The sequence below is a fragment of the Oncorhynchus masou genome, chromosome 12 (genome assembly GCF_036934945.1).
Source record: "Oncorhynchus masou masou isolate Uvic2021 chromosome 12, UVic_Omas_1.1, whole genome shotgun sequence".
Classification (NCBI taxonomy): domain Eukaryota; kingdom Metazoa; phylum Chordata; class Actinopteri; order Salmoniformes; family Salmonidae; genus Oncorhynchus; species Oncorhynchus masou.
Window position 1 is genome coordinate 74812654 of NC_088223.1, and position 25001 is coordinate 74837654.

The following is a 25001-nucleotide window of genomic DNA, read 5'->3' on the forward strand; positions in this document are numbered from 1 at the left end:
GTAGACAAATGTGGGAGTATATGGAAAAGAATGATCTGATTACAGCCAATCAGCATGCTTATCGCAAAAACCATTCCACTACCACTGCATTAGTTAACATGACTGACCAGTGGCTCAATGCTATGGATAATGGCAGGTTTGTAGGTGTACTATTTTTAGATTTCAGTGCAGCATTTGATTTAGTGGATCATGAAATTATTTTGACAAAATTAATGCATTATGGTTTTAAGGAGGTAGCATTGAATTGGGTACAGTCATATCTAACTGACAGGAAACAGTCCACATATATCAATGGTTCATTTTCTTCCCCTAATGTGTTAAACTGTGGAATACCGCAGGGCAGCTGCCTTGGGCCACTTCTCTACTTAATATACACCAACAACCTTCCCTATGCCTTGGTTGACCTCAAGCTACTATATTTGCAGATGATACTACAATTTATGCAGCAAGACAATCGGTTCAACATGTACAGCAAGCTTTGCAAGGAGATTTGGAGATTATCAGGAAATGGGTGTGCCAAAACAAACTTGCTTTAAACACCAAGAAAACCAAAGTTATGTTGGTCTGTTCAACTAGGAAAAGGCCAAAACAGCATGGGATACAATTAAGTATGGGAGGAGTACAAATTGAAGAAGTGGTAGAAACCAAACTACTGGGAGTGCAGCTAGACAACTGCTTATCATGGTCGTCTCAAATAACTAATCCATGTTATAAAAAAAATATAAAAACAGCATGCATAATCAGAAGGATAGCTAAATATTTACCAGGGAAAATCCTTCAGCAAATAACACAGGCATTGGTTGAGAGTCAAGTGAACTATTGTTCGGTGGTCTGGGGAAATGCATCATCTAGTGAAGTTAGGAGGCTGCAGAATGCACAGAATAAAGCAGCAACGATTGTTTTAAGGCGGAGATATGGTTCTTCTGTTGCAGTCATGCGCAGTGTTCTTGGTTGGTCATCAATCGACAAGATAATTGAAAAAAACATGCTTATCTTATTTTATAATATACATCATTTAAAACGGCCAAGTTCTATTCACAATGGTATTCAGTTGGTAAGAGACAGACATTCCGTAAATACTAGGAATAGATTGTCCACCATCTATGGGTTATCCAGACAGAAAAAAGAAAAGGGCAAAAGAACATTTCGATTTAGAGCAATAAAGAAATTGAATACATTAACTGAGCAAACTAGAAACCTTTCAATATATAAGTTTAAACATGATTTAAAAACAATTTAAATATAGTATATAGAAATGTTGTGGGACTATAGTAGATGAAGAATCAAGATTTTTTTAAATATTTTTTTTAATTTTTAGATTGAGTATTTATTGGGTCATTATGCTAGTGTATTATGTATGTGTGTAATAGTGTGTTATGTGAAAGTGTGTTTGTATTATAAATTGTATTTTAATGTTAAGGACTCTTGGAAGATTAGTCCAAATGGGAACTAAAAGAGATCCTAATAAAATCAAATCAAATCTCAGTGTCCCTACTTTCTGCTCTGTTCCGTTCCAGCATCATTCTGACCCTGTCAAAATGCTAATCAACCAAGCTAACGTATTCACAGGCTCTGGTCAATTCAGCTAGTTTTCCTTCCATTCTACACATAGATTGATAAGTAGCAGGTTCCAGGACAACCTAATAATGTAGCCATTGCGGACACAGTTAGCCTGGTCTTTACAGTGCACACATGGTGCAGCTGCTTCTCCCTTCACCTCCTCACCTTCCCCCTGCCCTTTTCCTCGTTAATATTGAGGGCTTTGAGCCTTGGAAGGAGGGAGGAAGGGAGGGGAGGAGGGAGTTATGGACAAAGGGAGAGAAGGAGGAGGGGAGAGGGGGATGATGATTCCGTTAGGCAGGCAGGTGATGTAGCGAGCGAGCGAGCTCTCTCTTTCTCTCTCTGAGGCTGCTTAGTAATTCGAAAACAACACGCTGCTAGCAGCAGAAAAAGATAAGCGAGGGGGCTGTGTGTTAGTGGAGTAGAACAGACGGACAGAACAGCACCGCACATTGTCATGGTTCTTTCTTTCTCGTCCTCTTTTTCTCTCCAGTCTCTGGAATGACTGTAATTGCTGTTGGTTGGTCAGTGTTGGGATTTGCAGAGGAAGGTGCCGTAGTGCAGATCTGCCTTGCCAAGGACAAGGAGGGACCGTCTCTCTGTTTCTAAGCCATATTACAGGAGGCACAGTTACTGCAGGTAATCTATCATTCTATCTATCCTTCTCTACCTCCACCTCTCCCTCCATCATTGTTTTCCATCATCTCCCTCCCTCTTATGTAACCATGGTCTTGTCTTCCATCTCTTCATCCCCTCATCCTCTCTCTTCTCTTCCTACCCCAAATCCATTTTCTTCCATAATGGCTATGGGAACTGACAAGCATGTTCTCATGTAGCCAATGAAAGTAATAGATGTAAACATATTCCTCTTAATATTCATATTCAGAGAGAGGCTACGGCAGGCAGCCACACAGCCATATGAATATGAATAGCAGGAGACGTGTTTGTATTGTTCTGAGATAAATATGATCCACCCATCGCTATATCGATTGAATTGTCCCAAATATGTCAAAAAATGATTATATATTTGTTATTTTATAGCCATAAGATCTTATTGAATGAAATTATGGCAATGGATTTGGCATAACAACAAATATTGATTTATTCTCCAGTCAGTGTGCTAGCGTTTGTATTTGCCAGTGTAAAATGAGGACAGCTATTTGGTTACATTGTATTAAAGGACATTGATGAGATTCTGCAATTGTTTTTTTTTTGGTCTTGGTGGTTTGTGGGTGTTTTGGCCCTAGGCAAGGAGCAAAACAGTGGTAGGATAACACCACCATCACCTGGGTCCATTGGTGAAGGTCAAATGTCCCATCCACACACAGATGTGTGCACACCATTACACTCACTGCATATACATTCACATGGGCATACACATACAAACATAAACAAACACGCAAACAAGCTCATATTGTCAATCTCAGCCATGATTTCACGGCAGTCTACCAGAACAAAATAATGTTCTGCTATTTTCAGTCTTTTCTTTATATCTTCCTGCAAGATGTTCATTAGCACATGGACTAAGAACTAACAAAAGTTCAAAGCTTCTCATGTAGCCATGAAAAGCTGCAAATATCTCTTACTATATTTAATGTATCTCCCATAAGCCGCCTCCAATGTCATTTTAGAGAATTTGGTAGTACATCCAAACTGGCCTACACAACCGCAGACCACGTGTAACCACACCAAGCCTGGACCCCCACATCCGGCTTCTTTATCTGCGGGATGGTCTGAGTCCAGACACCTTGACAGCTAATTCAATTGTGGATTTGCACAACTAAAGAATTTCTGCACAAACTGTCAGAAACCGTCTCAGGGAAGTTCATCTGCATGCTCATCGTCAGAGATAAACCCATTGTTGGCAATGACAGAGGTCAAACGTTTTCTGTAAGTCTTCACAAGGTTTTCACACACTGTTGCTGGTATTTTGGCCCATTCCTCCATGCAGATCTCCTCTAGAGCAGTGATGTTTTGGGGCTGTTGCTGGGCAACACGGACTTTCAACTCCCTCCAAAGATTTTCTATGTCGTTGAGATCTGGAGACTGGCTAGGCCACTCCAGGACTTTGAAATGCTTCTTACGAAGCCACTCCTTCGTTGCCCGGGCGGTGTGTTTGGGATCATTGTCATGCTGAAAGACCCAGCCGCGTTTCATCTTCAATGCCATTGCTGATGGAACAAGGTTTTCACTCAAAATCTCACGATACATGGCCACATTCATTCTTTCCTTTACACGGATCAGTCTTTCCTTTACACGGATCACCCCCATGCTTCTTTGGATGCAACTCAGCATTCTTTGTCCTCCAAACACGACGAGTTGAGTTTTTACCAAAAAGTTATATTTTGGTTTCATCTGACCATATGACATTCTCCCAATCTTCTTCTGGATCATCCAAATGCTCTCTAGCAAACTTCAGACGGGCCTGGACATGTACTGGCTTAAGCAGGGGGACACGTCTGGCACTGCAGGATTTGAGTCCCTGGCGGCGTAGTGTGTTACTGATGGTAGGCTTTGTCTTTTATACTGATAACAAGTTCAAACAGGTGTCATTAATACAGGTAACGAGTGGAGGACAGAGGAGCCTCTTAAAGAAGTTGTTACAGGTCTGTGAGAGACAGAAATCTTGCTTGTTTGAAGGTGACCAAATACTTATTTTCCAACATAATTTGCAAATAAATTCATAAAAAATCCTACAATGTGATTTTCTGGATTCTTTTCCCTCATTTTGTCTGTCATAGTTGAAGTGTACCTACGATGAAAATTACAGGCCTCTCTCATTTTTTTAAGTGGGAGAACTTGCACAATTGGTGGCTGACTAAATACTTTTTTGCCCCACTGTACTCAGAGGCTTCTCTGCAGAAAATAAGGGTGGGTATGATGGGAGACAGAGAGACAAAGAGAGAGAGGAGGGGCTAAAGATTAATGTCTGTCTTTCGATGAAGTGGCAGTTTGCTAAATAATGTGATGAGAGAAAGGAAGAGGCTTACGCAATCTTGTTTTAAATGGATTCCTTTCCACGACACTCCCTGGCTATATTCAAAGATCCAGGAAAAACGCTAGTACTTGGACTGACATCCAACTTTCATCCAACAGTCTTCCACAATAATCAACTGTTGTTGTTAATTTCGTACAGATCACTCCATACTTACCAGGATAGTAATAACAAGAATTACATACAGAGTAATTCCTCATTGAGGATGTCTGATAATTATAGCTATATGACCTCATATACTGTAGATTTAAGTGTTCAGGATTTGCACTTAAGTTGGTTAGTGTCCATCTTGAACAATGTTTCCCAAATTTCATGGTGCTTAGTACAATCTTGCTGTGAAACAGAATTTACCACAGCGATAAAATCTATAATTAGCACATTGTCTAAATTTAGGGCTAGCTATGCCCTTTCTTTTGTTGAGTATCGCTCTTAAGACAACATAACTGGTGGACACTGTAGTGTCTTTATAATGACTGTCAGTCCCTGAATCCCTTTCCTCATCAATGAAATCCCACCAGTATTGCTTAATTAACCATTTTGGTTCCCTTGGGGACTGGGTCTTTCCTGGTCCAGCTGAGTCCCTTCCTCTTTGTCTGGGAGGGACTTTGCCATTCCAGACGTGCTACAAAATTTCTATGTGTATTTTATTGGTAAATATCCTATATAAATGACTCTAGATAACTGATGTGTGAATTTATCATGTAATCAGGTATTTTTACTCCAGCCCAGCACTAACACACCTGATTCAACTAACCACCAAGCCTTTGTTTGTTGAATCAGATGTGCTACTGCTGATGCAGCAGATGGCCGAATTATCACTACTGTCTTCCTGAGACCTGAAGTACTGGTGCCGGTGCTGGGACCCAGAAATTCTTTGTCTTTTCTGGGTCAGTGGTATTGACAGTGTTTCTGGCGTATGATCTAATGACTCAAATTGAAAAAAGCAACCCCCTGAAAAGTCCATGTTGTTTTCAAATGTTGGTCTCTTCCTTCCCTATGCTAGGGCTTCTTTCTCTGTCATTGACTTGTGATTGGGGACACCCACCATGGAGGCCCCGCTTGTGTGCCTGGATGAGGAGTTTGAGGACCTCAGGCCCTGTCGGGTAGAGGACATGCCCCTCAGCCGACCCCCTTACAGCACCGTCTCCCTGACTCCCATCACCCGTGAGGACTTCTCTGAACTGGAGAACTTCTCTGAGATGATGAGTTTCAAGTCCATGGAGGACCTGGTCAACGAGTTTGACGAGAAGCTGAATGTCTGTTTCCATAACTACAACACCAAGACGGAGGGCCTGGCCCCCGTGCGCAACCAGTCTCACACTGAGGAGGACGAGGAGCGGCTGCAGGATGAAGAGTAAGTGTCGGCCACCACCTTTGTGGTTTTTAAGCTTAAGTCTGACGTCAGCATAAAGGGTCTGTGCTTTTGTGATAAGAGTTTAAGATACAAATGGTGTATCACGGGGGAAGTGATTTTTCACTTCATCTGCTTACCTTTTGAGTTGTACAATGCACCCCAGTAATCTTTTTGATAATATGGCACATTCTTTGCAGCAATATTTTGAACAAAGCATTGGTCAATGCTTACTTGTTTAGGGAGTCCATCATGTCTGATGATGTCTTCCTCTTCTGTCTTCATACTGCATACTTTTGTGACTGTACAATCCTATTCATAAGGCACACTATTTACTGCAAACAGAGCATGTAAAGTCTGGGTATGGTGTGAAAGGAGCAGCTATGAACACTACACCTATTCATTCATTATAGTTTAGATAGAATACTACAAGTCATCACAGCTATCAGCTAAACAGAGCATTGGCTGATATACCACTACTGTTATAAAAATACCACTGGATAGCTCATGACCCAGCACTCAGATCCTGATACCCACCTCACAGCGACCAAATCACCCACCAGCAGAAAAACACAAACCACCCGTGTGACCCTGCCCACTCCAGCAGTCCACAGCCGGTATAGGCCTTGAATTATTAAATGTATTTTTGAATGCTCTTTTGGTCTGTCGCTGCCTCTACCAGCAGGCAGCTAGCACTCCCATTCGCCAACAGCCTCTGAAGCAGAAACACAGACATTCTCGCATTGGGTGGAAATAAACCCTCTTGCTAAAAATAGCTTGGTTGTAGGTGCCCTTGGGTATGCCTATTGAACCATATTCAGAGCACATAGGAACGAAGGACAAAGTATTGATGATATACAATGATATATAAATTTGTATGTTGGGGATGCTGTTGTTAGCATGTCGGGGTGCATTAATGACCTTGTTTTGCATTTGATTATCTACTGTATTCTACATTACACTGCAGAGTTAGAAAACTGCATCATATGATGTTTCTGATTTGAATGTTTTGAAATTGGTTCCCGTATCCTTATCCTTGTAGTGATGCAATGAATGTATACACACATTTATCCAAGCATTATTTTATCTAGCCAAATGTGATAGTTTATAGATTATTTATGTTATGCAACACAGTTGATGGAATGACCGGTTCAATCTAAAGGCCAGATTAGCTAAAGGTTTGCAAACATATGGGACAGTGCTGTACCAGCTAGTTCCTGTTTGGCAGATGGAGAGATGGCTGGTGTGTGGGTGTTTGTGTGTGTGTGGGACAACACAACAGGCATGACCTCTAAGGTCATGAGTCCTGATGAATGGCTGCTTGTTTCCTGCATGGTGAATGGCTGGGCAGTGCCACTAAGAGGATGGTAGGGTGTGGATGCCATGCCAAGCTGGGTGAAAAACACGGAAAGGAGAGTTCTACTCTGGTCATTTTCAGAAGGCTAAAGCCTTGATTGGACCGAGGATCTTATAGTTCGAAGAGGACTTGCACAATTCTGTAAGGGACTGTTTTTATCTATACTTATTCAAATTGGACACCTGTAAAAAATGTGTAAACTGTGAGTTTAGATTTTATTGTTAGTTGACTGTGTGCATTGCAGCCTGGACTGCAATGGGGAGGATTTTGATGTGCATTTTGATTTGATTAATTATGTTGACAAGTTTAGGGACATCATTTTTGAGAGACCGCCCAAAACAGAGTGAAATAAAAGAGCAACAAAAGAGAATGAAGCACAATAATGTGATGTGAATATCTCTTCTTCTGCATTCACTGTCTGCAAATGTTCAACGGAACACTGATAGAAGAAAATGGCTGCAGATATACAATTGACAATTTCTATCAAATGTGATTTGGGTAGAGGAGGGTCATCTAGGTCCTCTTCGATGTAATCCATCCTCCTCCTCAATTTGTTTTAATCACAAACCACCACTGAATTTGGGATTATTATTGAATTACCATTCTATGCCCCCCCAAAAATGGCCTGTTTCCTGATAGTTACAGCCTTGAGGACTGATAGTGTTTTGTGCTGTGTTGTGTGTGGAATGTCCTGACTTTCAGCATTGGTGACTGAGTGTTTGTCTTGTGCCGGATTATATGAGATGTCCTGTTGCAATGTTGGTGGCTAAGTGTGTTTGCATCTCCTTTTTTGTGTGTGCATTTTTACAGTGTATTTTTGTTGTGTTGCAGTGTTGGTGACTGAATGTGTGTTTGTTTATGTCCATGTTTCAGTGTGTGGGATGCGCTGATGGATAACTACGTCCCTTCCTCTGTCTCCAGCTGGGACAACCCCAACTCAGAGGGATTCAACGGCAACCTCTCCGATCAGGAGGTAACGCCCTCCAATATATTCCAAAATACTTTAAGGTCATCGGAAGAATCATGTTTCTCCATTTTCCAACCCCCTTTCTTCTCAACTGGAAAGACAACATTCTGAGACAACATCTTGGAAGTACATTTTTTCATTAGATCTTTAGACTTTTATTTGAATGGATATGTTTGACTGACTGCAGTGTGTTCTTTAGTGAGGCAATGTGGGAGAACATGCTGTAAGAGATCAACGTTTTAGCAAACGTGCAAGCTAGAGTGTGTTGTGCTTGTAGTGCTAACGTCACCTGACCTGACACCAAAAATCAAGGCTAAGCTGCCTTGATTGCATGCTACTTAGTATCTGTCAATCAACCCCCCTCCTCCTACACCTTCTCTCCCTCTCCTCCTCTAGTCTGCTCTCACATGCAGCTGCAGGCACTGGGTCAGGGCCAATACGCAGATAGACAGTCCCCAGCAGGAAGCTACTGTATAAGCGACTCTCCAAACAGTGGAAAGCATTCCATCAGCATTTACCCTTCCATGCCCCCGGTTTAGTTTATTACTGATTGAGGCAAATGGTAAAAAAAACAATGCGCATCAAAAGCAATCAAGTAGAAAACAGACAGTCAATGGACAACAGATATATTTGGGGCAATTTGAGTCTGACTAAGCACAACCCAAACACTTTCAAATTGGCTTCTAAACTCGAGGGTAGTAAATTGTATTTTGAGATGAAGAGCAGAGAGGGGGATAATGGGGTCATATTTGGGCCATGTTCACTAGCTCCCTAAATGCCAATGCTAAAAATCTAAAGATAAATCCAATATAGGTGAATGGCTTTTCTGTACTCTTATTTATAAACCTTGTTTCCATGGTTTCTGTTTCCAATACTAAGAAGTTAAGCTACTTTAGCACTAATGTGGCTGAATAGGTTTCCATGGTTTCATTCGTTCTCTCTTGTATTCTACAGATTCATGAAAAAGAGGAGGAGGAGATGAACGAGAAGAACGACAATGCCAACTGCCTGAGCGAGGAACCTCTCCTCACTGCTGACCAGGTGACTACAGACACATATACTTCCTGTTATCCAAAGGACTTGGTAGGACTTCCATTTAAGTACTGAATATTACTGGGTTTAGTTAAAGTAACTGTCCAGTGTTTCCAGATTTCTATGAAATATGACCTATAATTATTTACAACACAAGTTAAAAAGTTTTCCTTACAAGAAAATGGTAACAAGTATGTTAAAAAGCAGCTTTTCTGTGCTGGAATGGTGTTGGCGTACCCAACAACAGAATGGTGTGAATGTACCCAACAACAGAATGGTGTGGGCGTACCCAACAACAGAATGGTGTGGGCGTGCCCAACAACAGAATGGTGTGGGCGTATACCGGTCATTCAAAATATTAATCCAAGTAGACCGCTTATTGACAATCATCCTCTATGAGGAAGTAGCAAACATTTTTTAAATGGTCTGTTTGAGATATAAGTTAGAGGTGGGTTTTTCTCCAATTTATGCTTTGGCCACAAATACAAATAAAAGATGAGTCAACAACATTATTTTGGTATGAGTTAACAGAATATTAACTTTTAAATGTGAGATTCTCTCTGGACAGTTACTTTAATCAAATTTAGACTAATTTAAAACATACAAAAGTAGAATACATTAACTCCCCCATATACTATAATAATAGTGGTTAGAAAGGCCAAGTCAATTTAGGCCAAGGCTAAATGTATAGCAAGACGATTTATTTCAAGTAGCTCCCTTCTGCATTATAGCATAGGCTACTGTACATTCATCTACCTTACCTCCATCTCTCTCTCTCCAAGGTCATTGAGGAGATAGTTGAGATGATGGAGAACTCTCCGGACCCTGGTGATACAGAGGAGGATGACGAGGAAGAGAGTGGACACTCCTCACCCAAGACCAACCCATCCCTTCTGGAAGAGATCAGACAGCTGTCCCAGGCCGCCAATAACAACATGCCTTCTTATGAAGGTAAGTGTACAAAAGCTAAGGTTGACTGAAGGGTTAAACACCAAGTCACATTTACCATGGAGTTAAATGAACATTTTAGCAATTCAAGGTCCAATTGAGATTTTCATTGGAGTTGTGGACAAACACTTTTTCCAAAATCTATTTCCTGTTTATACAACAGTGTGTAAAAAGAAAGTGACCTTTGACCGATCTTGTAGTGGTTAAAGATGTGCTCTATGAGCTGTGACTGTATCACTGAGTAACCTTGTCTGAGACAAAAATATGTCAAGTTGTTTGAGTTAATGGCTAGGGTTTAGCTCAGTAGGCTAACACCCTGCTTATAGGACTTTGATTGGGTGAGGGTTCCTAGTTCAGACAATGTGGTTGTCTTCTGGAACTTTCATCAGTCTTCAGCCTCTATGGTGAATATAGGATGAATAACTGGACAAACCTGCAGCAGGCATTTTTCGTATGAGTCGATCATTTCAGAGGGCCATGTCACACACTCAATATGGTTCCCTGTGGAAAGACATTGTGTGACCATGTGGCTCTCCTGCATGAGACACATTTTTATTTGTCCTGCTTGGTGTGTGTTTGTGTGTGTTTACTACCAAAAATAGTAGTAATATTGGACAGTATCACCCACAGTCACAGAAACAGTCAAAGGCCAGTTCCTCTTCTCAGAATTGAATGTCAAGACTAATGAAAAACGTCATATGTGACTTACGGGTGATATCATCCCATTTTCCTCCCATTTATGTAGTCAATTCATATACTGTATGCAGTAGCGGTGCGTGGGTAACATCACTGGGGAAGCCAAGTCCACCCCCCCAATAAAGACATTACAATCTATGTGTTGTGATAATTGCATTGTTTGCTCTATAACCTGTTAATTCATATGCCTTGCGACTGTGATATATAGGCCTTATGGCCGAGAAATAAGAAGATACAGTGGCCAGAATAAATACAACCACACCTTTATTTTATCACAAAACCAGATAGCAATCTCTGTCCAGTGAAGTGGTTCCAATCCTGGTTCCAATCCAGGCTGTATCACAACCGGCCATGATTGGGAGTCCCATAGGGTGGCGCACCATAGGCCCAGCGTCGTCTGGGTTTGGCCGGTGTAGGCCGTCATTGTAAATAAGAATTTGTTCTGAACTGACTTGCCTAGTTAAATACTACTTAAATAAAGGTTAAATTAAAAATAAAACAAAAGGCCACAAAGAATATTGCATGTACAGTAACAGACAGTTACATGACCTACAAGCAAGTTAATGTTTCCGACATTTTCAGACCACGAAACAAGTATTGATTTAGAACCTCAGAGAGTTACTGCAAGTCGCAAAGAAAACAGCAGCTGCCTCCACTATTCCAGCACCATTTTAACTTCAACATTTCAACATCATCAAATCACAACTACTTAGTCTAATAGAGTAACAACTAAAAGATACCCAAAAATGTTTTGTTCAATCTACGTAAGCTAAATGTGATGTGGCTGTCCATGGTTCTGATTTATGTGTGTGCGTGCGTGTTCGTGAATGTAGAAAAACATTTTGACTCGTAGAGAAATTCCAATGTGATCCTCCTCTCTTTCATGTTGAGGAAACAGTCAATCACAGTCTGTCATACCTATACACGCTTTTATTGTTTATTGTCCTAGGCTACCTGGCTAAAATGCTAGCTCGCTACCCTAACTTCCATTCATGGGAAACGTTAGCTAGTTAAAATTAGCCTTCTACATCTAGCTACATATTGAACTTCCATCCTCCCAGGTCAGGGGCATAACAATGTATGAATTAATGGTTGGATCAGAATCACTGTTAAAGTCATTGGCCAGTACGGAGAATGAAGTAAAACCACAATTCCAAATCTCTATTTCCATCCATGGCTAATTTAGGAAAATGACGATTTTAGCTAGCTGGCTAGCTAGCCACCAGAGGACAACAACACAACGAGGTGCAACAGTTCAAGTATGCTCTCAATGGGATTTGATAGGAGTGACGCCAAATCCAAGCTGGCTTCCCTTGACATTTTTTCTGGTGCGCCAGGACCATTCACAGTTGAGCTCGCTCAGTTTAGCTCAATGCTGATTGGTACATTTTTTTATACTTTTTTTGTCAAGGGAGGCTAGATACTCACTGGCTTCCCTTGCATTCAATGCTACGGGCGGCAAAAATGTCATACTCGTTTGAACCAGACAGCATCAGTTTGATGGCCTACATGTAGAGAGACAGAGGGGTGCTGTTTCGCTCTCTTGGATGCTTTCTCCTTTAAGATACATTCAGTCTCTTGTGAATTGAAGTACAATTATGAAACACAGAGAGACAAAATAAATATTTGTATTATTATTATACATTTTTATTATTGGTCCAAAAAATTGTGAAGCCTGGCTTCCCATGGCATCCATGAATACACATCAATTCAATTCCTACCCTTGAGGCCTGAAGTGGTACTGGGCTCATATTCAGTGTCTCAAAGTAAGTGTCTCAAAGTATGTGTCTCAAAGTATGCTGATCTAGAATCAGTATTGCCTTTTATATCACAATGAATATGATTATATTGACAGGGGGAACCTGATCCTAAATTAGCACTCTGATATGTTTTATGAATACAGGCCCAGGTTTCCTTTTTCGCAAGCAGTTTATGTCATTGTGCTTTGTCCCTCAAGGAAAGCAATTTTATATCCCTTCTACAGTATATAACATTATGCATACTGAATCTCTGTTCACCTCTATGTACAGTTAGCGTGGTCCTAGATCTATTAGTAACAATGACTGTAAGAGTTGGCTATACAGCATTTGGAATCAACAGGCTAATGTAGCATAGCTCCATACCTGATTACAACCATTGTCTCCTCCCTTCTCCCTCCAGACCTATGTGTGTTTGCCTGGGTTCAGATCTGTCTGTTTGTGACAATGACCATAGGATTTGGCTATTCAGCTCATGCAGAGTGGGGCTCCAGGCTAATGTAGCTCTATACCTGACCTCCATGCCTCTCTCTCCCTCCAGGCTTGAGTGTGATGCCCAGCTCGGCACTGGTGGAGCTGCTGTGCCGGGTGGAGGCGGCCATCAGACAGTACTCTGAGGAGCTGGTCACCCAGCTGGCGCGTCGTGATGAGCTGGAGTTTGAGAAGGAGGTGAAGAACACGTTCATCACGGCCCTCATGGAGGTGCAAAACCGCCAGAAGGAACAGCGGGACACGGGCAAGCGCAGGCGCCGGGTCGACAAGGGCCTCAGTCTGCAGGGTAACGCGATAACCACGACTGTGATTGGTGGAACACCTACTATGATCAACGCCTGCACAGACTCCAAGCCCACCTCCATGCCTACGAAGGTTAGCACTGAGGGATTGACCCATACCAATTTTGTATGATGATGATGGTGTTTGTATCAAAATCAAATCAAATCAAATTTTAGTCCCATGCCCCTAACCAACAATGCAGTTAAAAAAATACAAATATGAATAAGAAATATTAAGAACAAGTAATTAAAGAGCAGCAATAAAATAACAATAGCAAGACTATATACAGGGGGTATCGGTACAGAGCCAATGTGTGGGTTAGTGGTTAGTGCCCTTAGACGAACCATCAAACAAGCAAAGCAACAATACAGGAATAAGATTGAATCTTACTACACTGGCTCTGACGCTTGTCGGATGTGGCAGAGCTTGAAAACTATGGACAACAAAGGGAAACCCAGACACAAGCTGCCGAGTGACACAAGCCTACCAGACGAGCTAAATGCCTTTTATGCTCGCTTCGAGGCAAGCAACACTGAAGCATGCACGAGAGCACCAGCTGTTCTGGATGACTGTGTGATAACGCTCTCGGTAGCCGATGTGAGCAAGACCTTTAAACATTAACAAAGCCCCGGTGCCAGATGGATTACCAGGACGTGTACTCAAAGCGTGCACGGACCAACTGGCAAGTGTCTTCACTGACATTTTCAACCTCCCTGACTGAGTCTAATACCTACATCTTTCAAGCAGACTTATACTACCCACCACTGCGACTTGTATGCTCTAGTCGGCTGGCCCTCGCTACATATTCGTCGCAAGACCCACTGGCTCCAGGTCGTCTACAAGGCCATGCTAGGTAAAGCTCCGCCTTATCTCAGTTCACTGGTCACGATGGCAACACCCATCCGTAGCACGCGCTCCAGCAGGTGTATCTCACTGATCATCCCTAAAGCCAACACCTCATTCGGCCGCCTTTCGTTCCAGTACTCTGCTGCCTGTGACTGGAACGAATTGCAAAATCGCTGAAGTTGGAGACCTTTATCTCCCTTACCAACTTCAAACATCAGCTATCTGAGCAGCTAACCGATCGCTGCAGCTGTACATAATCTATTGGTAAATAGCCCACCCATTTTCACCTACCTCATCCCCACAGTTTTTATTTATTTACTTTTCTGCTCTTTTGCACACCAATATCTCTACCTGTACATGATCATTTATCAATCCAGTGTTAATCTGCAATATTGTAATTATTCGCCTACCTCCTCATGCCTTTTGCACACATTGTATATAGACTCCCCTTTTTTTTCTACTGTGTTATTGACTTGTTAATTGTTTACTCCACGTGTAACTCTGTGTTGTCTGTTCACACTGCTATGCTTTATCTTGGCCAGGTCGCAGTTGTAAATGAGAACTTGTTCTCAACTAGCTTACCTGGTTAAATAAAGGTGAAATAAAAAATAAAAATGAAATAAAAAAGACCACCATAGTCCCTGTGCACAAGGAAGTGAAGGTAACCTGCCTAAATGATTACCGCACCGTAGCACTCACAACTGTAGCCATGAAGTGCTTAGAAAGGCTGGTCATGGCTCACATCAACAGCATGCTCCCGGATACACTAGACCCACTCCGATTTACATACCGCCCCAACAGATCCACAGATGACGCACTGCACACTGCCCTGTCCCACCCGGACAAAAGGAACACCTATGTGAAAATGCTATTCATTGACTACAGCTCAGCGTTCAACACCAAAGTGCCCACGAAGCTCATCACTAAGCTTAGGATCCTGGGACTAAACACCTCCCTCTGCAACTGGATCCTGGACTTCCTGACGGGCCGCCCCCAGTTGGTAAGGGTATCTAGCAACATGTCTGCCACGCTGATCCTCAACACTGGGGCCCCTCAGGGGTCTGTACTTAGTCCCCTCATGTACTCCCTGTTCACCCACGGCTGCATGGTCAAACACATCTCCAACACCATCATTAAGTTCCGTAGAGGATCCTCGTCAGTAGAGGATGCCTGGTCATTCTTGCCCCTTTCAAAAAAATGTAGAACTAAGAACAAATAAGGTCCTTGGTTCACTTCAGACCTGAAGGCTCCCGACCAGCACAAAAACATCCTGTGGCGGACTGCACAAGCATCAAATATTACTCGCAATATGCAATGTTTCAGGGAAGTCAGGAACCAATATACACAGTCAGTCAGGATGCAAAGGCTAGCTTTTTCAAACATAAATTTGCATCTTGTAGCTCTAACTCCAAAAAGTTTTGGGACACTGTATAGTCCATGGGGAACAAGAGCACCTCCTCCCAGCTGTCCACTGCACTGAGGCTAGGAAACACAGTCACCACCAATAAATCCACGATAATTGAGAATTTTAAAAGCATTTCTCTACGGCTGGCCATGCTTTCCTCCTGGCTACCCCAAACCTAGCCAGCAGCTCTGCACCCCCTGCAGCTACTTGGCCAAGCCTCCCAGCTTCTCCTTCACCCAAATACAGATAGCAGATATTCTGAAAGAGCTGTAAAATCGGGTCCTGTACAAATCAGCTGGGCTAGACAATCTGGACCCTCTCTTTCTAAAATTATCTGCCGCCATTGTTGCAACACTTATTACCAGTCTGTTCCATCTCTCTTTCGTATCGCCCGAGATCCCTAAAGATTGCAAAGCTACCGCGGTCATCCCCCTCTTCAAAGGGGGTGACACTCTAGACCCAAACTGTTATAGACCTATATCCATCCTGCCCTGCCTTTCTAAAGTCTTCGAAAGCCAAGTTAACTTCTTCGATATAGGGGGCGCTCTTTTAATTTTTGGATAAAAAAACGTTCCCGTTTTAAACAAGATATTTTTAAAGATGCTCGACTATGCATATAATTGACAGCTTTGGAAAGAAAACACTGACGTTTCCAAAACTGCAAAGATATTGTCTGTGAGTGCCACAGAACTAATGCTACAGGTGAAACCAAGATGAAATTTCATACAGGAAATGCCCCAGATTTTGAATGCGCTGTGTTCCAATGTCTCCTTATATGGCTGTGAATGCGCAAGGAATGAGCCTACACTTTCTGTCGTTTCCCCAAGGTGTCTGCAGCATTGTGACATATTTGTAGGCATATCATTGGAAGATTGACCATAAGAGACTACATTCACCAGGTGTCCGCTTGGTGTCCTCCGTCGAAATTATAGCGCAATCTCCAGCTGCGTCCATTTTTCCATTAGGTTCAGAGGAGAAAGGCAACTGCCACGAATGATTTATCATCAAATAGATATGTGAAAAACGCCTTGAGGATTGATTCTAAACAACGTTTGCCATGTTTCTGTCGATATTATGGAGTTAATTTGGAAAAAAGATTGGCGTTGTAATGACTGAATTTTCGGGGTTTTTTCTTAGCCAAAGGTGATGAACAAAACGGAGTGATTTCACCTACACAAATAATCTTTTTGGAAAAACTGAACATTTGCTATCTAACTGAGAGTCTCCTCATTGAAAACATCTGAAGTTCTTCAAAGGTAAATTATTTTATTTGAATGCTTTTCTTGTTTTTGTGAAAATGTTGCCTGCTGAATGCTAGGCTTAATGCTATGCTAGCTATCAATACTCTTACACAAATGCTTGTGTAGTTATGGTTGAAAAGCATATTTTGAAAATCTGAGATGACAGTGTTGTTAACAAATGGCTAAGCTTGTGAGCCAATATATTTATTTCATTTCATTTGCGATTTTCATGAATAGTTAACGTTGCGTTATGCTAATGAGCTTGAGGCTATGATTACGCTCCCGGATACGGGATTGCTCGACGTTAGAGGTTAACAAACAGATCACCGACCATTTCGAATTCCACCGTACCTTCTCCGCTGTGCAATCCAGTTTCCGAGCTGGTCACAGGTGCACCTCAGCCACGCTCAAGGTACTAAACAATATCATAACTGCCATTGATTAAAGACAGTACTGTGCAGCCGTCTTCATCGACCTGGCCAAGGCTTTCGACTCGGTCAATCACCGTATTCTTATCGGCAGACTCAACAGCCTTTGTTTCTCAAATGACTGCCTCGCCTGGTTTGCCAACTACTTCTCAGATAGAGTTCAGTGTGTCAAATCGGAAGGCCTGTTGTCCGGACCTCTGGCAGTCTCTATGGGGGTACCACAGGGTTCAATTCTCGGGCCGACTCTTTTCTCTGAAAAGCGATGTTGTTCTTGCTGCGGGTGATTCTTCAATCCACCTTTACGCATACGACACCATTCTGTATACTTCTGGCCCTTCTTTGGAGATTGTTAACAAACAAGCTTCAATGCCATAAAACACTCCGTCCGTGGCCTCCAACTGCTCTTAACTTCTTGGTGACAGGGAGGCAGTATTGAGTAGCTTGGATGAATAAGGTGCCCAGAGTAAACTGCCTGCTACTCTGTCCCAAATGCTAATATATGCATATTATAAGTAAGTAAGTATTATTGGATAGAAAATACTCTGAAGTTTCTAAAACTGTTTGAATGATATCTGTGAGTATAACAGAACTCATATGGCAGGCGAAAACCTGAGTAAAATCCAACCAGGAAGTGGGAAATCTGAGATTTGTCGTTTTTCAACTCTTTGCCATATTCCAATATACAGTGTAAATGGGGTCATATTGCACTTCCTAAGGCTTCCACTAGATGTCAACAGTCTTTTACTATGAAGGGGGAGAGAATGAGAGGGGATTGTGCCACATGCTCGTGAGGCGCGTTCACGAGAGAGTTAGCTCTCGTTCCATTGCTTTTCTACAGACAATGGGATTCTCCGGTTGGAACATTATTGAAGCTTTATGATAAAAACATCCTAAAGATTGATTCTATACTTAGTTTGACAAGTTTCTACGACCTGTAATATAACTTTTCGAACTTTACGTCCGATGTTCGGCTGGACCTGAACGAGCGTTTGGATTTGTTTACCAAACGCCCCAACAAAAGAAGCTATTTGGACATAAATTATTAACTTTATCGAAGAAATCAAACATTTATTGTGAAACTGGGATTCCTGTGAATGATTTCTGATGAAGATCATTAAAGGTAAGTGAATATTTATAATGCTATTTCTGACTAATGTTGACTACACAATATGGCGGATATCTTTTTGGCTGCTTTGTTGTCTGAACGCTGTACTCAGATTATTGCATGGTTTTCTTTTTCAGTAACGTTTTTTTTTTTAATCTGACACAGCAGTTGCATTAAGGAGAAGTATATCTCTAATTCCATGTATAACACTTGTATTTTCATCAACATTTATGATGAGTATTTCTGTAAATCGATGTGGCTCTCTGCACAATCACTGCATGTTTTAGACTGAACATAACGTGCCAATGTAAAATGAGATTTTTTTTATATAAATATACACTTTAGCGAACAAAACATACATGTATTGTGTAACATGAAGTCCTATAAGTGTCATCTGCTGAAGATCATGAAAGGTTAGTGGTTCATTTTATCTCTATTTGTGCTTTTTGTGACTCCTCTCTTTGGCTTGAAAAATGGCTGGGTTTTTCTGTGACTTGGTGGTGACCTAACATAATCGTTTGTGGTGCTTTCGCTGTAAAGCCTTTTTGAAATCAGCCACTGTGGCTGGATTAACGAGACTTTTATCTTTAAAATGGTGTACAATACTTGGTGCCCTGCACTTTCACTGGCTGTTGGCGAGGCGGGACGCTACCGTACCACATGTCCCAGAGAGGTTAAACGCTAGTAAAACCAAATGCATGCTTTTCAAACGATCGTTGCCCGCACCTGCCCGCCCGACTAGCATCACTACTTGGGATGGTTCTGACTTAGATGTGGACAACAACAAATACCTAGGTGTCTCCACAGAGTTCAAGTAACAGACACAACTCAACATCATCTGTTCAGAGGAGAATCAGGTCTTCATTATCGAATTGCTGCAAAGAAACCACTAATAAAGGACACCAATGAGCAGAAGAGACTTGCTTGGCCAAGAAACACGAGCAATGGACTTTAGACCAGTAGAAATATGTCCTTTGGTCTGATGAGTCCAAATTTCTGATTTTTGGTTCCAACCTCCATGTCTTTCTGAGACATATTGTATTTTTTATTTGTTTAACACTTTTGTGGTTACTACATGATTCCATATGTGTCATTTCATAGTTTTGATGTCTTTACTATTATTCTACAATGTAGAAAATAATAAAAAATAAATAAATACCCTTGAATGAGTAGGTGTGTCCAAACTTTTGACTGGAACTGTATCCTGCCCAATACCATGGTAGTTCTATCTATTTAGTAATGACAATGTAGGAATGGAGGCTAGAGTCAATTACTGTAGCCCTCATCATAATGTACAACCAGTCAAATTACCATTGACCTGTGGTGATGTCTGATTTTAATATCATAAGCATTCATAACTGCTCCTTTTAAATGAACAGCCTTCATAAATGCTGTTGGGTTCAAACACGTGCGCTAAATTAACATGGGTGGAGATCTTAGTGAAATGCTTACTTACAGGCTCTAACCAATAGTGCAAAAAAGGTATTATGTGAACAATAGGTAGGTAAATAAATAAAACAACAGTAAAAAGACAAGCCATATACAGTAGCGAGGCTATAAAAGTAGCGAGGTTACATACAAACACCGGTTAGTAAGCCTGATTGAGGTAGTATGTACATGAATGTATAGTTAAAGTGACTATACAAATAGTCCGGGTAATCATTTAATTACCTGTTCAGGAGTCTTATGGCTTGGAGGTAAAAACTGTTGAGAAATCTTTTTGTCCTAGACTTGGCACTCTGGTACCGCTTGCCATGCGGTAGCAGAGAGAACAGTCTATGACTGGGGTGGCTGGGGCCTTTGACCATTTTTAGTGCCTTCCTCTGACACCGCCTGGTGTAGAGGTCCTGGATGGCAGGTAGCTTAGCCCCAGTGATGTACTGGGCCGTACGCACTACCCTCTGTAGTGCCTTGCGGTCAGAGACCGAGCAATTGCCGTACCAGGCAGTGATGCAACCAGTCAGGATACTCTCGATGTTGCAGCTGTAGAACCTTTTGAGGATCTCAGGACCTATGCCAAGTTTTTTTCAGTCTCCTGAGGGGGAGTAGGCTTTGTCATGCCCTCTTCGCGACTTTCTTGGTGTGTTTGGACAATTCTAGTTTGTTGTTGATGTGGACACCAAGGAACTTGAAGCTCTCAACCTGCTCCACTACAGCCCCATTGATGGGAATGGGGGTGTGCTCGGTCCTCCTTTTCCTGTAGTCTACAGTAATCTCCTTAGTCTTGGTTACATTGAGGGATAAGTTGTTATTCTGGCACCACCCGGCCGGCCTCTGACTTCCTTCCTATAGGCTGTATCGTCGTTGTCGGTGATCAGGCCTACCACTGTTTTGTCGTCTGCAAACTTAATGATGGTGTTGGAGTCATGCCTGGCCATGCAGTCGTGGGTGAGCAGGGAGTACAGCAGGGGACTGAGCACACACCCCTGGGGAGCTCCAGTGTTAAGGATCAGCGTGGCAGATGTGTTGTTACCTTCCCTCACCACATGGGGATGCCCATCAGAAAGTCCAGGATCCAGTTGCAGAGGGAGGTGTTTAGTCCCAGGATCCTTAGCTTAGTGATGAGCTTTGAGGGTACTATGGTGTTGAACGTTGAGCTGTAGTCAATGAATAGTATTCTCACATAAGTGTTCCTTTTGGTGTTGATGCGAGCCATTACCAACCTTTCAAAGCACTTCATGGCTACTGACGTGAGTGCTATGGGTCTGTAGTCATTGAGGCAGGTTGCCTTTGTGTTCTTGGGTACAGGGACTATGGTGGTCTGCTTGAAACATGCTGGTATTATAGACTTAATCAGGGACATGTTGAAAATGTCAGTGACACCTGCCAGTTGGTCAGCACATGCCCGGAGCAGCCCTGCAGCCTTGTGCATGTTTAAAGGTCTTACTCATGAGCACTGCCAGAGCCCTGCAACATCCTTCAGCATGACCTGTTTGGCGGTGGGTCAGCCATGGTGTGGGGTGGCATTTCTTTGGGGGGCCGCACAGCCCTCCATGTGCTCGCCAGAGGTAGCCTGACTGCCATTAGGTACCGAGATGAGATCCTCAGACCCCTTGTGAGACCATATGCTGGTGTGGTTGGCCCTGGGTTCCTCCTAATGCAAGACAATGCTAGACCTCATGTGGCTGGAGTGTGTCAGCAGTTCCAGCAAGAGGAAGGCATTGATGCTATGGACTGGCCCGCCCGTTCCCCAGACCTGAATTCAATTGAGCCCATCTGGGACATCATGTCTCGCTCCATCCACCAACGCCACGTTGCACCACAGACTGTCCAGGAGTTGGCGGATGCTTTAGTCCAGGTCTGGGAGGAGATCCCTCAGGAGACCATCCGTCACCTCATCAGGAGCATGCCCAGGCATTGTAGGGAGGTCATACAGGCGCGTGGAGGCCACACACACTACTGAGCCTATTTTTGACTTGTTTTAAGGACATTACATCAAAGTTGGATCAGCATGTAGTGTGGTTTTCTACTTTAATTTTGAGTGTGACTCCAAATCCAGACCTCCATGTGTTGATAAATTTGATTTCCATTGATAATTTTTGTGTAATTTTGTTGTCATTACATTCAACTATGTAAAGAAAAAATTATTTAATAAAAATATTTAATTCATTCAGAACTAGGATGTGTTATTTTAGTGTTCCCTTTATTTATTTTGAGCAGTGTATATTCATAATAACTCCGTATAAGCTGTATGAATGCATAGAGAAATGTTATAATGTATTTAGAATGCATCACAAGAAAGCTGTCTCATAGAAAGTGTTACTAAATCCGTGTTGTGATGACAGAGGGTTGTTGTTACTCACTGCTAGTGATTGTCTGTGTTCCAGCGTTTCAGTATGGAGGGTCTCTCCAACATCCTGCAGACAGGCATCAGACAGACATTTGGCAGCACAGGGATGGACAAACTGGTCAGACACTTAAGCATTTACAGCTCTTAGCCACCAAGTATATCAGTGTGTTAAATCTACAATGAAGCATGTGGGTTCAACACTGCTACATTACTTCCTTAACTGTCTCTTTGTCTTCATTGTTCAGTATCTAAACACGGTAATTCCATATGAGAAGAAAGCAACTCCTCCAACTGTGGACGACCTTCAGATGATCACTAATAGTAAGTAGGCAGGGAAATAAAATGTAATGCTAAGCTAATGGGTCGTTTTCCTAGTTTGTTTTTTGCCCAAGCACTACGCATCTGATTCAAATAATCAAAGCTTGATGAAGAGTTCATTATCTGAATCAGCTGTGTAGTACTAGAGTAATAACCAAAACGTGCACTCATTAGGGTCCCCAGGACCGAGTTTGGGAAACGCTGTCTGAAACACACAAATTTACCCTCAAACTTAGTTTTGTTCAGATAGTCTGGTACAAACCTCATTTTCTATTTGGTTAGTCTGTGTCCCATCTGTTAGGCAACTTGTAAGTCAATGCCTACTATGTTCAAAGAGCTCAATCCCCAGCAGTGCTATACTCAGTGCTAAGAGCCACCTTGCTTTGCTTTTCTCCCCACAGTTCTTTATGCCATGAAGGAGGACAGTGAGAAGGTGCCTACACTGCTAACTGACTACATATTAAAAGGTAACTAATGCTTTATTAGGTTTAGAAACACTTGACATTGCATAGGTATAACTCTAAGTGTAAGGGAATAACTAATTGAAAAGCATTTACAGTATATTATCCAAGTAAGGGTCAACAAAAGTCGAAAGTACAACATAACCTGATACATGGTACCTAAAGGGGCTATACTGGTATAATAATTAAGTGAAGCCAGTTCAGATGGGGAACTCAAGTGTTTACATAGTGTGTTTGATAGCATCAGCTGAAATCGTACCAATCGGATTCAAACAACACTTCATACCTTAATATGGAGGTCTATAGAGTACCACAGTATGAGTCATAATACCCATAAAACCTAGCAGCCAAACTTGGAAATTGTTTCAATCGCTTTTCCACCATTCATTTTTTCCCGTTGTTTTTTAGAGAAACATTTAAATTAACATTTAAATTTCATGTATGCTTACTCTGGCGTGACATTTTGATAACTGTGTAAATCTCTTTAGGACAAGGTGACTTTTATCCATATATATTTGCCTGTATTTACCCTCCAAAAATGAAATGCTAATTATCTGCTAATGTAGCTATCATAAAGAACTACAAATGCCATGATGATCTGGACGAGACTTCTGAATCGAGGCAAAGGTAAGAATCTCTGGATTAACGATCTAATGTTAGCTACATTTAGTCATTAATAAATTGGCCACATTTCTTTAAAAATGGACAATTCTGTCTTACACAGTTATCAAAATGTTATACCAGGGTAAGCCTACACGAAACAGAACCCTTATTTTAAGTGTTTCGAAAATAACCTATGGGAAAAATGAATAGTGGAAAAACAATTGGAACAATTTCCCTGTTTGACCACTAAGTGTTATGGGTATTATGACACCTCCACTGTGTGTGTAACGAGTTTCTTCTAACTCCTCCTCTGATGAAGAGGTGGAACAAGGATCGGACCAAAATGCAGAGTGGTTAGTTAGATACATCTTTAATGAAGATGAAACACGAACAATACAAAACACCAAACGTGGAAAACCGAAACAGCCCTATCTGATGCAACAAACACAGAGACAGGAACAATCACCCACAAACACACAGTGAAACCCAGGCTACCTAAATATGGTTCCCAATCAGAGACAATGACTAACACCTGCCTCTGATTGAGAACCATATCAGGCCAGACATAGAAATAGACAAACAAGACATCCAACATAGAATGCCCACTCAGATCACACCCTGACCAACCAAAACATAGAAATATACAAATAAACTATGGTCAGGGTGTGACAGTGGGGCTCGTTTTGAGTTTGACTTTTTGTTCTTCACACACATCATCTGCTGCTGTGCTAACCTATATGATTGTTTTCTCCTTGCTGCTTAATATGGCTGCTGCTGCAGCCATTGTTCCCTCCTGCTATTTATTGTCTGTTTTCTGCTAGCCTACTTACTACCACCCCAGCCACCAGCTGTTTGGTTCTGCTTTTGTTCCCGTCAGGGGGATTGGTATATCTCGCTCACTGCCTGTATTCTAATGGCACTAAGCTCCCCTGAGGGAGCAGAGCCTAATGCCAAGACCACGTGTTGTCATATATTTTCTAATAATGGTTAAATGAATGTGAGTTTCCTGTCTGAACTTATGTCATGTGAAAGGGGGCTGTAAAACAAAAGAAATAGGCTAATGATAACGTTTAGCTAATATGATAGTTGACAAAGCATATAATTATTATAACGATGATTGAAGTATCCCTAATTAACCACAAAAAAAAATTCTCCAGTGCTGTGTCCTACTTAAAGAATTCAAGCCATGGGCTGCTGTCTGACGGAGACTTCGGAGGGGACTCCAATCTGGCAACCCTCCAACCGTCCAAGCTGCATGAGCTACCCCCGCTTTCATTGTCAGCCATGGACCGTTACCATCTGAAACACTGTACCTTACTCATCTAATAAAACTACTCCTTTTTGCTGAGCTCACCTTGTCCTTCCTG

General features: G+C 42.0%; 1 protein-coding gene across 2 annotated transcripts; it reads left to right on the forward strand.

The window, feature by feature from the left end:
• The first annotated feature begins 1847 nt into the window (after positions 1–1847).
• On the forward strand, positions 1848–24982 carry LOC135550809 (fasciculation and elongation protein zeta-1-like). 2 transcript variants are annotated; one of them, XM_064981935.1, is made up of 10 exons: positions 1848–2199; positions 5559–5909; positions 8137–8236; positions 9185–9271; positions 10045–10213; positions 13205–13530; positions 22290–22370; positions 22498–22573; positions 22972–23037; positions 24792–24982. In XM_064981935.1, exons 2-10 carry the CDS (start codon positions 5602–5604, stop codon positions 24806–24808), a joined length of 1230 nt encoding a protein of 409 aa, XP_064838007.1. In that variant the 5' UTR covers positions 1848–2199; positions 5559–5601; the 3' UTR covers positions 24809–24982. The 2 variants fall into 2 exon arrangements, with proteins under 2 accessions (XP_064838007.1, XP_064838008.1); XM_064981936.1 differs by having other exon boundaries at positions 8185–8236.
• The last annotated feature ends 19 nt before the right edge of the window (positions 24983–25001 follow it).